The sequence below is a fragment of the Aquarana catesbeiana genome, linkage group LG04, assembly GCF_042186555.1.
Source record: "Aquarana catesbeiana isolate 2022-GZ linkage group LG04, ASM4218655v1, whole genome shotgun sequence".
NCBI classification, from domain to species: domain Eukaryota; kingdom Metazoa; phylum Chordata; class Amphibia; order Anura; family Ranidae; genus Aquarana; species Aquarana catesbeiana.
In genome coordinates this window covers 178,655,216-178,669,660 of record NC_133327.1, presented here as the reverse complement: position 1 = coordinate 178,669,660, position 14,445 = coordinate 178,655,216, and the positions used below count along the sequence as shown (strand labels likewise).

The window sequence follows — 14,445 nt, the reverse complement described above, 5'->3', positions numbered from 1 at the left end:
AAAGATTCCATATTCTTCTATGGTTTTGTGGATCACTTTCTAAAAGAAAATATTTTCTAATCTAAAAAAAAAAGGGATGTTACTGTATGATAAAAGATGTACATTTGTAAAATAATGCAAAGAGCAATGATGGTATGCTGAATTTGACACATACCATGACTGTTCTGACCACCATACAAAATAAGCCAGTGAAATCATTCTGCATAAACAATTCTTTATTATGCCCCCTTTTATAGAGCAATAAAATAGTCTACCACCACTACAGTATTACTATCAGGACTGGTTTTGCCCTTTGCGCGGTTTGACTCCCCACCTTGTAAAATGTGTAATTTCCACCTTGTGATTTCTCACTGTGCTTCTTCTAGGTGCTGGGTGTCACAGTGTGTGTACAGTAAAAGCACAGGAGACTGAAAAACATAGCAAAGGGGAAGCTTTGCCTTTTGTACAGCAAATCAGCTGCAAAGAAGGAGTAGAAAAGGTGAAAGATGCTGCTATGTGTTTGTCCTCCAGACCAGTCAGATCCTGCACATTAACAGGAGGAATCCTGCATACAAAGACTCTGCGTTACATCACATTACTGGGGAGCAAGCAGGAAGCTCAGAAAGAGACAAGGAGAGCAGCTGCTGCCTTTGTTCCAATATTGGAAAAGACATTGGGCACTGGAGGAATGGAATATAGAGTCATGTCGGACCTGTGGAGAAAATATTGTCTGCTTTTGACTTTATTAGACCAACAAAGGCTTGAGATGGCACAGAGAATGAAATGAATACAAGAAAGGAAGAGAACACATCTTTTCAAGGCAGCATCACAAGGAGGAGACAAAGGAAAGCATAGGAGGAGGATGGAGAGCAGAACTGTCAAGGACCCTGGATGCTGAAATCCTGGTTTTCTGAACACATCCTAAAGCATGAGACATCACTCAGATCAGAGTGTTTACTAGAGATGGACAAGGCTGCCAATACATTCCAATAAGTGACATTTATTTCCTCCTGGGAATTGCCGCTTCTGTGAGTAAAACTACCTTCCAAACAGTAATAATCTGTTGTTCCATGTGCTGAAATCATGCCTGATACTGAAAACATATACATTTACCTGGAAAGTAAGGGCATTCCAGGTAAATGATATAGACCATCTCATCTAGGTTTACATTCATAGTGCTGATTATAATTCACTAGTAGAAAATGTCAGGCAATAGATCACCAGTGACATGTCACCATCCTAGGACCAGATCACAGGACTGATTACAATCCACTAATAGAAAATATCAGACAGTAGATGACCAATGACACCATCATAGGGCCAGGTCACATGACTGATTACAAAACATAACAGAAAATGTCAGACAATGGATTACCTTTGACATATCACAATCGTAGGGACAAGTCACAGAACTGATTACAATCCAATATTAGAAAATATCAGACAGTGGATTACCAGAGACATGTCACAATCATAAGGCCAGGTTACAGGACTGATTACAATCCAATATTAGAAAATATCAGACAGTGGATTACCAGAGACATGTCACAATCATAGGGCCAGGTTACAGGACTGATTGCAATCCAATAATAGAAAATATCAGAAAATAGACCAGAGACATGTCACGATCATAGGGCCAAGTCACAGAACTGATTACAATCCACTAATAGAAAACATCACACAATAGATTAACAGAGACATGTCCCAATCATAGGGCCAGGTCACAGCTCCTAATTACAATCCACTATTAGAACATGGTGTCAGATAGTAGATGGCCATTGACTTGTTACTATCATAAGAGGCAGATCACAAGACTGATTACAGACAATCGATTGCCAGAGACATGTCACAATCATAAGGCCAAGTCACAGAATCGATTACAATTCTACAATAGAAAATGTCAGACAGTGAATTACCAGAGACATGTCACATTTAAAAGGCCAAGTCACAGAACTGATTACAATGCTACAATAGAAAATACTGTATCAGAAAATAGAGCAGAGACATGTCACAATCATAGGACCAAGTCACAGAACCGATTACAATGCTACAATAGAAAATGTCAGATAGTGAATTACCAGAGACATGTCACAATCATAAGGCCAAGTCACAGAACTGATTACAATCCATTAATAGAAAATGTCAGACAGTAGATTACCAGAGCCATGTTAGACTCATAGGGCCAAGTCACCTGAATGTTTACTACTATTAGAACATGTCAGGTAATAGATCACCAGTGACATGTCATGATCATATAGCTAGATCACAGATCCTAATTACAATTCACCAATAGAAAATGCCAGGCAATGGATCACTAGTGATCACAGAACTGATTACAATACACTAATATAAAACAATTAATCACCAGAGGCATCTCACGCTTGTAAAGCGCTGCGCAAACTGTTAGCGCTATATAAATGCTGTATAATAATAATAATCATAGGGCCAGATCACAGATCCTAATTATATTACATTAATAGAAAATGGCAGACACTTGATCACCATTGCATATCACAGTCACAGGGCCAGATCACAGAACAGATTAAAATCCACTAATAGCGTATGTCTGGCAATAGATTACCAGAGACGTGTCACCATTTTAGGGGCAATTCACAGAACTGATTACGATCCACTAATAGAAAATAATAGATGACAAGTGACATGTCACCATTGCAGTAGAAGATCACAGACCCTAATTAAAATCCAGTATTAGAAAACGTCAGGCAGTAGATCACCAGTGGCATGTACCACAATCATAGAAGCAGATCACAGGACTGATTACAATTCACCAATAGAAAATTTTAGACATTAGATCACCAGTGATCATAGGAACTGATTGCAATCCACTAATACAGTGACAAGTCACAATCATAGGACCAGATCAGAGATCCAAAATAAATTCCACTATTAGAAAATGTCAAACAGGAGATGACCAGGCACAAGTCACCATCAAGAGCCAGGTCAAAGGACTTATTTCAATCCACTAATAGTGTGTGTCAGGCAGTAGATGACCGGTGACCTGTCCTGGTGATCACTGTGCTCTGTATATGAATATTATGAATGCATTTGGCTGTCTGATTGCTGACCAGTGACATTTATTTGGGATGCTGTCCTTTGTGCTGCTTTCTTCCAGGGAGGTGTGTGATTGATCCAGGACTGGGCTATGGGCCGTGGAGTGAAGTTTGGACATGGCTTTTAACCAGACCAGTGGCAGCTCGGGCTCAGATCTCACCCTGTCCTACGAGGAGTATGAGTGTAAAATCTGCTACAACTACTTTGATTTGGATAGAAGAGCCCCCAAACTGCTGGAGTGTCTGCACACCTTTTGCCAAGAGTGCCTGAACACCCTGCACCGCAGAGAGGATAGGCCATGGCGCCTCTGCTGCCCGATATGCCGCCATCGCACCGTGGTCCCAGACTCCAGGGTGGATGCATTGCCTGTGAACACTAAGGTGGCCGAAGCCTTCCCATTGTATGTAAGGCATGATGACCCATTTCCCCAGGACATCCTTCCACCCATCACCTATCATCAACGTGGCCTGCCATACCACCATGGCACGCCAGTAGCTGCTGTGCTACATGGTGCCGTTGAGCTTCGCTACGCTCTACAGCCTGGATCAGAGGCCACTTTAGCGGCCGCTGCAGCTAACAGAGACCGGGAAACATTTTCGGCCTTAGGCCAAGCCCAGGCAGCCAGTGCCCCCTCACCCAGAAGGGGCTATGAGAGATGCCAGAGCTGTAAGAGGGCAGTCCTGACGGCAGGCTGCGTTTGTGTGGTGTTCTCCTTCATAGCCATGGTGGTTCTTTTGTTTGCTGGCTTGGTTTTTGTGAACAGATACAGTGGGGCCCCGGCGCCTTCTCCTGCCGGGCCTATCTGCCTGTCAGTGGCCAGTGTGTTGGCCCTCTTCTCAGTGGTGGTCACCTGGGTCATTTGCTGGCTGAAGTACAGGCCGGAGCCCGGGGAAGGCAGCAGGGGCCCATCCAGTAGGAGGGACACATGAAATATAAAAATTAAAATACGACTGATCTGACAATCTTCACTGCTCACATTGTCACCCCATGTATTTTATACCCAGCCTTTGGATGAATTATTAGCAATATTAGGTTGTTGTTAATTGATGTACCATGTGACCCTGTAGGTAGAACACTGTCTTATATGATTCACACATATATCCTACCATAACCTGGGACAGAGAATACAAGATTCTTTCAATGCTGCTTATACACAAGGGCATTCAGTTCGATTGCCCATGTTTTTGAACATAAATCTTGGCCTTTTTGTTTTTCTGAATGGAGCATCCTTTTAAGAACATTGCCATGCTGTTTTTACTGCAGATAATAGGTGCAAGCAGCCAAATCACCCCAGCATCACACACCCCCGGTATTGGTATCACACACCCATCACCAATATCACCAACCTAGCGCCATTATCACATACTCAGTATGGTATCACACACCCAGCATCGGCATCACATATCCAGCACCGCTACCATCCACCCGGCACCAGTATCATTCACCCAGCACCAGTATCATACACCCAGCACAAGTTTTATTCACTGAGCACCGGTATCACACATCCAGAACCAGTATCATTCATCCAGCACTGGTATCACACAGCCAGCATGGTATCACCCACCCAACCCTGGTATCACCCACCCAGCATTGGTATCACACCCCCAACCCCAGTGTTACCCACCCAGAAGTGGAATCGCACACCTAGCCCCTCTATCACCCACTCAGCACAGTTACCACACACCCAGCTCCTGTATCACCCACTCAGCACCAGTATTACCAACCCAGCACCGGTATCGCTCACCCAGCCCCTGTATCACCCACCCATTACCAGTATCACATACCCAGCCCCTTCATCACCCACTCAGCACCAGTAACACCCACCCAGTATCAGTATTACCAATCCAGCAATGGTAGTAGCTATCAACCCTGCCCTGGTATCTCCCACCTAGCACTTGTATTACCCTTGTTACCCACCTAGCACCAATATCATCAATCGAACACCAGTATCATCCATTCTGCACTGGTATCCCACACCCAGTACCGGTATCACCCACCCAGCACAGAAGTCATGCACTCAGCACTGGTATCACTCACCCAGGACCAGTATCACCCATCTAGTGCTGATATCATCCACTCAGAACTGGTACTATTCACCCAGCACCAGTATCACACATCCTGCACCTATATCCCCTAACGCAGAACTGATATCACCCCACCCCTGGGTCTGAAACAGCCAAGCAAATAGAATTTCCAGAAGGAGAAAAGGGCAGAAATAGCAACTTTCATGTCCTTTAAAGGAAAAGTATGGTGTATTAAGTTATTGTGTTGTTTTCCTAGTGACAGTTACATTTGTGCATGCTTGGTCTTCCATATTTTTTTACTTATTAAATCTGAGCTGCAGAGAAGAGAAGAGCATTACCTAAAATCTAGCTTTGCAGTGGGTCCCCTTCCTCAGCAATGCAAGGGTTAAATGCTCATTTAGTCTAGGGGTGAAGGAATAAGGTGTATTATTTACCTTATTCCTTTCTCCAGCACTGTTCTCTTCTGGCCAAAGCTCTAGGCTGCCCGCAGTCCGACAGCATCATGAGGAGCAGTACAGGGCTGTTAACGAGTAACTATGTGAGAATGCACGCATAAGACCAGGGCTCAAAGCGCCTTAAAGAGGTGGCAGTGCTGGACTGGTTTCACAGTCAGAGGGACCCTGCCAGAGCCAGGAAGGTTATTAGTTTAGTTTACACTTTATTCATACACTCCTAGACTAAATGAGCATTTAGTGTCGGTTCACACTAGTGCGATGGGAGAACCCTGCAAATCCAGTGCGGGTTCTTACATCGCACCTGAATTGCACAGTGGTTCACACTGAGATCTGCGAACTGCTGCGGGTGTCAATGTAAAGTTAATGACACTCCCAGATTGGTCAGCAGATCGCAGTGCGAACTGTGAAATGGTGCAGGAATCGGATCGCATAAGTGTAAACACCCATGCGATCTGATTCCAGTGCGAACCAAAAAAAGGCTCCTACACCATTTTGGTGTGAATGTGATGCGATTTCAACCATACAGTTTGTATGGCTGAAATCGAATCGCACAGACATTGCATGTGATCCAAACAGCAATGCAGTGCGAATCACATGCGAAGTCTGGCATCACACTAGTGTGAACCGGGCCTCCATCCTTGTGGGGGAAAGCCCCACTGCAAGGATACATTTTGCCTGATTCCAGTGCTTCAGCTTGAAATGAAGAGATTTGCAGTTAAGCCACCAGAGTAGATAAGATATTATCCTCATAGGGAGTGCATTATTTTAAAGGTGAACTCCAAGTACATGAACTTATTTTTAATATCCACAAAGTATATAAATCCAATTTGTGTGCACCAAATGCCTTTGCAAACCCAAATATTATCTTGAAAAAAGTAAGCGACATCAACACTGTCCTGCACATAACCTAAGCAGAGAGCACAGCTATGGGAGGAATCCAGCATTTCCACTTAAAGCGGAGTTCCACCCAAAAGTGGAACTTCCACTCGTACTCCTGCCCCCCTCCGGTGCCACATTTGGCACCTTTCGGGGGGGGCAGGTATCACCGGTATCACAGGTATCATGTTCCCACTTCCGGGAGCCTCAGCTGTGAGTATTGACGTCACCACCCGGGCTCCCTCCTCCTTCCCCGGCTGCCGGGCCAGTAGGAGAGAAGAGCGGAGCCTTGCGCGTGCACAGTAGTGTTCTCGGCGTGATGCCATAAGGCTTCACTGCCGGGTTCCCTTACTCGCAATGATGGAAACATCAGCTGCTGTGCCAACATCGCTGTACTCCTGGATAGGTAAGTGTCCGATTATTAAAAGTCAGCAGTTGCATGTGCAGCTGCTGGTTTTTAATTTTTGCAGCGGGTGGCGGACCTCCGCTTTAATACAGGCTGCCTGCAGAAAACTACAGGAGGGGGTGGATACAAGACCAGTCACCCTGCACAAGGAGAGATAGCAGGAGTGGCTGGTCTTTATTACAGGATCACTGCAAAGATCTTGAAAATATACATACCTCTTACTTTTAGACAATATATACATAGCCTTAGTTCAGATTTAAATAAACTGAGTGATTTAGAGGCTTACATTGTGAAAAGGGCCATTAAATGAGAAGAAAGGGCTGTGTGCAAATATTCCTATACTTACTATAATATATATTTGAAGAATACAGAGAAAGAAGGTTTTCATTAACACAGGATTTAAAGATTAGTGTGTCAAGTTTAATTTTTGCATGTAAGCCTTAAAAACATTATGAAAAAACAGATATTCCCTGCTAGTGTGCAGAGGAGCTAAAGAATAATTCCAGACATTCACATGTTCTAAATTGTTACACTGTTCCAGCTTGGACCAATGTAACTATGTATATGACATACCTGGCCGATGTCACTGGAAGCTGGAAATCACTGAAGTAGACATTGCTTCTGGGTCCCATGCTGAGCCGCTGGCTTGATGCATTGTGAACACAAGAGGTTGGCCGCTCAGCATGGGCACCATTCAGGGAATGCATAGCATTTTCTGAATAAATGCAAAACATTCTCTGATTGGACATGATGTCAGCAGACCACCTCTCCATCTCATCCAATCACAGATTTCTTTGCATTTATTCAGAAAATGTTTCCATGCCAAGTGGTCAAACTCCTGTATTCACAATGCAGGAGAGCAGCCGTTTGGCACGGGACCTAAAAGCAAGTAGCGGTGTCTGCTTACAAGATTTTCAGCTTCCAAGGGCATCAATCAGGTATGATTTATACATAGTTAGATTGGTCCAAGCCGATGCCTGGAATTATTCAATACTGTCAGGTTTTTATTTCTGCATGTAACGCAATTGAAGAGATTTTTCTTTACTTCCTGTTCCTGTGACACCCCCCCAAAAATTGGATTTTCACTGAACATAAGACCAACTCTAGCCAAAGCAAAATAATACATTTTGCCTGTAGCTGGGCTTTAAATTTAAATATATGTTAGCCTTCACAAGCAGCAATTTATTTTTTCTCATTGGTGGTACAACATACTGTATATGACTGAGGACAGTGACTAAAACATGTTAGGGTTTAGATGTTTTATATGCTGAATTATGCTTCTTTTAACTGGACAGCTGCTGGTTTGCTTATCATGCAGACCTGCTTCTATGCTGTTTGCTAAAAACACTGGTCAGTTGACAGCCATGTCTTTTACCATGGGTTTATTGTAACAGCCTAAGCTGAATATGGTTCTCTTGCAAGAATCCCCCTTCATCTCAACAGATTTGCGCATGTTGATGGCGCTACTTACTGTTCTGCACATGTATGTTTAAGCAGTGTTTAATGTGTGTACTTTTATGTGTCTGGTAGAGAGGCAGGAACATGTGTGTCCCCATGCACTTTCCTGTATATGTACAGGAAATAAATGTTTATGGTATAGATATGAGAGCGGTGGGTGCCACCGCCAATGTGCTCAGTTAGTGAAGGACATAGACTGCATCTCTTCAAAAAAACTATTTGGTTCTCCTTTGATGCTCATTATTGTTGCTCTTTATGTATGCTTGCCCTCCTGCAATGGAGCTACTTGGTCAAAATATGTCAGGACACCAGAGTACTTCTCTGATAATATATATGTATTACATACAAACACAACTGGACTCTTTTTTACTGTTCCTTGCAGAAGCCTCAGGTTCATTACCCAGCTTGTTACCAATGTGCACTCCTTTTGGATAGAGTAGAGAAAGGTTAAAAGCCTTGCCAAGTTTTTTTTTTTTTTTGCTGCCTGTGTTCCACTGGGGAAATTTCCCTTCACTTCTTGTCCCTGAGACTCAAAAAGATGTTAGCAGATATCTCCTAGAGTTGTAGACAGTTGATCCTTGAACAGTTGTCCCCATTAGAAGACTTCCCCTCACCTTTTTTGATGGGTGAACTATAACATTTTGAATTTCCCTCAAATTCTTCTCTACAAATAGATTCATCTCCCAATAGGAACAGAGACAGCAATAAAAACTTGACAAAAGGATTAACGCATAATCACTCTATGCAGAACTAAAATAAAATGGTTTTGACTGGAGAAACCCAAACCAGAAGGCCCAATTCCATATCACAACAGTTGCATTACCGAAGAGAGTATTTCTCTGTTTGGGTCATCTGGCCCCACAATGTGGCTTTCCTTTTGGCTCCCTGTGGTCCATTTGGGCCCCTGCCTAGAAGCAAAGTTTGTAAAGTTATTATGTGAGCCTGCTGTTCCAGGGGTTGTTGTGGTGAGGGCCAGTAACAGCGAATCTAAAGATAAAACCCTGGAACATGGGGGCATCATGGCTCTATTTTATAGAGTATAATGGATTACCTGGCTTTCTGGTAGGCAAGCCAACTTTCAGAGCACTTTACCCTAAACTATATCTCATGTTTTGTTAGTTTTGGAAGGAGTGGGGCAGGGTTAGAACCACAATGATGTGTTTACTGATGTTTGTCTCCTCACTGTTCCCACTGGGGAGATCCACTTCATATTTCTCCTGGGGACTGTTGTTACTGGTAATCAGGGCCGCTGATAGAAATCATGGGGCCCCATACAGCCTACCTTATGGAGCCCCCTTCAGCCCCACCCTGGTCCTGCCCCTTGTCCCTCCTCCAGCCTCACCCTGGCCCTGCCCCTGGTCATGCCCATGCTCCCTCCTTCAGCCCCACCCCTGGCCCCTCCCCAGAAGGTCAGAGACTGCAGACATAGTACAAGAGACGGTCAGAGACTGCGGGCATAGTACAGGAGATGATCAGAGACTGCAGAAATATTACATGAGATGATCAGAGACTCCAGACATAGTACAGGAGATGATCAGAGACTGCAGACATTGTACAGGAGATGATCAGAGACTGCAGACATAGTACAGGAGATGATCAGAGACTGCAGACATAGTACAGGAGATGATCAGTGACTGCAGACATAGTACAGGAGATGATCAGAGACTGAAGACATGGTACAGGAGATGATCAGAGACTGCAGACATGGTACAGGAGATGCTCAGAGACCGCATACATGGTACAGGAGATGGTCAGAGACTGCAGACATGGTACAGGAGATGGTCAGAGACTGCAGACATGGTACAGGAGATGGTCAGAGACTGCAGACATGGTACAGGAGATGGTCAGAAACTGCAGACATGGTACAGGAGATGCTCAGAGACCGCAGACATGGTACAGGAGATGCTCAGAGACCGCAGACATGGTACAGGAGATGCTCAGAGACCGCAGACATGGTACAGGAGATGCTCAGAGACCGCACACATGGTACAGGAGATGCTCAGAGACCGCAGACATGGTACAGGAGATGCTCAGAGACCGCAGACATGGTACAGGAGATGCTCAGAGACCGCAGACATGGTAAGGAGATGCTCAGAGACCGCAGACATGGTACAGGAGATGCTCATAGACCGCAGACATGGTACAGGAGATGCTCAGAGACCGCAGACATGGTACAGGAGATGCTCATAGACCGCAGACATGGTACAGGAGATGCTCAGAGACTGCAGACATGGTACAGGAGATGCTCAGAGACTGCAGACATAGTACAGGAGACAGTCAAAGACTGCAGACATGGTACAGGAGACGGTCAGAGACTGCAGACATAGTACAGGAGATGATCAGAAACTGCAGACATGGTACAGAGAAGACGGTTAGGGATTGCAGACATAATTGATTCAGGAGATGGTCGGAGACTGTGTTTATGGCTGAACCCAGTGTACAAGTGTATAGTATCACAGGGATGATCCACTCTATTTAAACCAGCTCTGCAAGATCAAGTCAGTGATTTTCCTTTGAGAGTACAACCTAGTGACAGAAGACAGCAACACACCCAATTTCCAAAATACAAATTTTCTTACCAACAGTGACCTGGTCAGGATTAGTGGAGGACAGTAACCAGTTAATGGGACTGTGAAGTTTCTAGCCTGATCAAGCAGTAAATCCTTCAAAAAAAAAAAAAAAATCAAACAATCTGTGCAGCAATCACAGAGCTCTGGCTAAATAGCTGATTATAAGCTGAAATGGTTAACAGCTGCTGCAGAGTCTTCCAGAAATCGTATCAGTGTGATCAGGCAATGTGCAGGTCAGGTTAGGCAGATAAAAAAAAAAAAAGTAACCAGCAAGACAAGAGGGAGGGGAGGCTGATCGGTAACCTGCACACTGCCTGATCACATAGATATTTGGAAGACACTGCTGTCGGCCAGCAACATGCTACTGTGCTCCTGACGATCCTGTTGTTTCCATTCAGCCACAGCTGTGTGTCCTGCAGAACTTGTATTGCTGCTGTAGTCATACCTCCATGTGTCTCCCTCCTGGCTCCCCCATTTAGCCCCACTCCAGCACTGTTTACAGTCTAATGTGAGCGGCTGGAGAAGAGGAGGGAAACACTTTTTTTTTTATTACTTTGCATTCTTTCATTCACTGTTTATAGTTGTACTGACTTAATAGCGGCCCTGCTGGTAATGAAAGTGATGGGAAATCCAACATGTCCAATAGTAGAACATCATCGGCACTCAAATGCTCAGATAGGAAGCCTTTTATTTATCACAACCAGACAGTGACTGAGAGTATATAGAGTCACTGTCTACCTGATGACGGCGCTCTGAAATGTTGCATCCTTTGTGATTAATAAAATGGTTCCTATTTATGCATTTAATTAAGTTCCATTATTGAAGATATCCACTAGCGAGACCATCCACGTTATCACTGCAACACTCAGTTTGTATAGACTATGTTAACTCAAATGTTATAAATGTCACAGGAACAGGAGGTGAAATCTTCCAATGGAGACACCTGTTCTATAATAAATAAATAAGTGAACTGCCTAAAAGGGCTTTCCCCTAACTTGGTAAAGATTTCCTGTATTGTTTTGCTTTTCTAATCCATGTCTAATTGGTGATGTATGCACCTAGTAGTTTTTAATAATATTCTAATAAATGTTGTTTTATATATATATATATATATATATATATATATATATATACATCCTCTTGATCTCTTTAACAAGTTGCCTTAAACGTCCCATGTTCTTTGGTGGTACTCTCTCCTTGCAAACCCCAACAACATACAGGCAGCAAATAAAAAAATGATAGGGGCTCTAGCCATCACCTACTCTACTCAAAAATAAAAAAAACATTTTGGTTGTATACACTTTAATTGGGTTTCTGAAGTCAAGGCAAGAGTGTTGGCCAAATATCAAACTTACTAAACCCTACTAAAGTAGCAAGTTAATGAGGCATAAGCACACGGAGTAACCCACTGCAGCCAATAAAAATTATCATTTCAGTGATCTGACTACAGTAAAACTCATTCCTGATTGATGATTGGGTGCTATGGGTTATGTCACTGCTTCCCTTAGCACTGCCCAACTAAATAAACCGGAATAATCAGGGGATGCCCATACCAGTACATTTGCTTTCTACAGTATGTCTTCTTTTCCGTAGCGATTGGAGCAGTTTGTTGGAGTTTATAGTCTAATCTGCTACAGTGGTTCTTGCCACATACATTAGGACTGTCACCTAAGCCCATCTTTGCTCTTGAAAATGTGTTTTACTACTTAAGTTTTGAGCAGCATTAGAGAAGAAAAAAAAAAGCAATGTGAATATAAAAATGTGTCAAATTGTAGAGAATATATTTGTGAATGTATACAATTTACCGTCATGTACGATTAATTAAAGTTTTAGGTATGATTAAATGTAATGGTTTGTAATACAGAAGATGTATGATTTAAGGGGGGATTATACCTGACATTGGTAAATAATAGACACCCATAAACACAATGCAAGCTGTTGACATTAAACAATGTAAAAGGAAAAATGGTCAGCTCAGTTACATTCTAGTATTTGAGGTTTTTTACAGTAGCAGTGTACTGTATATATCTCTGGGCTGTCACTGGGGGAATATTTCTGTAGGAGGATCTTGTACCTCCTAATTGCAACAGTCATCACAAAGCCAGATGTTGGTGCCATGCATCCTCGATGGAGTGAATATCGTGTTGAATAAACGGATAAAAAGAGAGACATGGAAGGGAAGAGTGAGACTTTTATTATGGCCATATAGCAGGAGACATGGACACCAACTAATGCAGGAAAATCGTAATCTTGCTGGGTCTTGTGTGAAATATAAAAAGTTGAAAGTGACCGAACTTTCTCTTGGCAACCCATGACCCAAATATTATTTTTAAACAGAGCTTGCCTTTACTTATTATAAAAAAAAACCATGACCATGTTCTCATTTGTTGCATATATTATCCAGATATTGGAATTATCATGAGCACGATGCTCAGTCATTGATACATTAATAAATGTGTTACATAGATGCAGTAACATTGATTTGTAATAATGATTTTAAGTACAAAAAGATAATTTATGTCTCAGTTTATATACATGTATGGTATTTTATTATACTGAAATGTAATGATGTTATTACTTTTTATGGGCAAACTTTTTTGGTCAATAGTTTCAAGTTAATTTATCTTGACATTAAATTTTTTCTTCTATGATTGTTAGTGTCTTATTATCTTCAAATGATGAAAAGGGAGTGCTTGAAATCTCACAGAGATAGGGGGAGTCTACATGCCCCCATGCTCACTCACTCTTTACAGCATGAATAATTTTCCCTTTATTACAGGAAATGTTCTCATGTTGTTGTTGGTATGTAAAAAATATAGAAGCATGTACTGCTATGTGGACATTGAAAATATCTTTTTCATTTTAAGCACACTTTGTATGCTGACTGTACATTTATTTGGTTGCCTCACTGCAGTCCCCCCACTACATCATCATGATCTGTAAGTGCCTCCCAGCACAACGTCATAATAATAATAGTAAACTATACCTGTATATCACATTGTATGGTGGTGCTTTAAAATTGGCCCCGCAACTTGGAATGTTCAATGTTGTTAAAAAACTAAAATGTAATATGTTGCAGTTTAGCAGTCTTTAAAACATAACTCCACTTTTGCTGAGAAAAAAACATTCCCCTCTGGGTGATCTACAATGCAAGGATTATAACAACCTTTGTTGCAGATTCCTACCTTTTGTTATTCTGAAGAAATCCCTGTGTGTTCCTCTGAGCCTCAGTGATGAGTGAGTCTAATGCCGAGTACACAGGAGCGGACTTTACGGCAGACTTTGCCCGGCGGACAGGATTTCGTCGGACAATTCGATCGTGTGTGGGCTCCAGCGGACTTTGTTTTCTCAAAAGTTGGACGGACTTAGATTTGAAACATGTTTTAAATCAATCCGTCGAAATTGAGTCTGGTCGAAAAGTCTGCTCGTCTGTATGCTAGTTCGATGGACAAAAAGCCACGCTAGGGCAGCTATTGGCTACTGGCTATGAACTTACTTGTTTTAGTCCAGTCGTACGTCATCACGTACGAATTCGACGGACTTTGGTGGATTGTGTGTAGGCAAGTCCGTTCATTCAGAAAGTCCGTTGTAAAGTCCGTCGAAAA

General features: G+C 42.7%; 1 protein-coding gene across 1 annotated transcript; it reads left to right on the top strand.

The window, feature by feature from the left end:
* Positions 1–314: 314 nt before the first annotated feature.
* On the top strand, positions 315–13,491 carry RNF228 (ring finger protein 228). Its single transcript, XM_073625945.1, has 2 exons — positions 315–1,007; positions 3,113–13,491. The coding sequence occupies exon 2, from the start codon at positions 3,168–3,170 to the stop codon at positions 3,978–3,980; it is 813 nt and encodes a 270-aa protein (XP_073482046.1). The 5' UTR covers positions 315–1,007; positions 3,113–3,167; the 3' UTR covers positions 3,981–13,491.
* Positions 13,492–14,445: the final 954 nt, after the last annotated feature.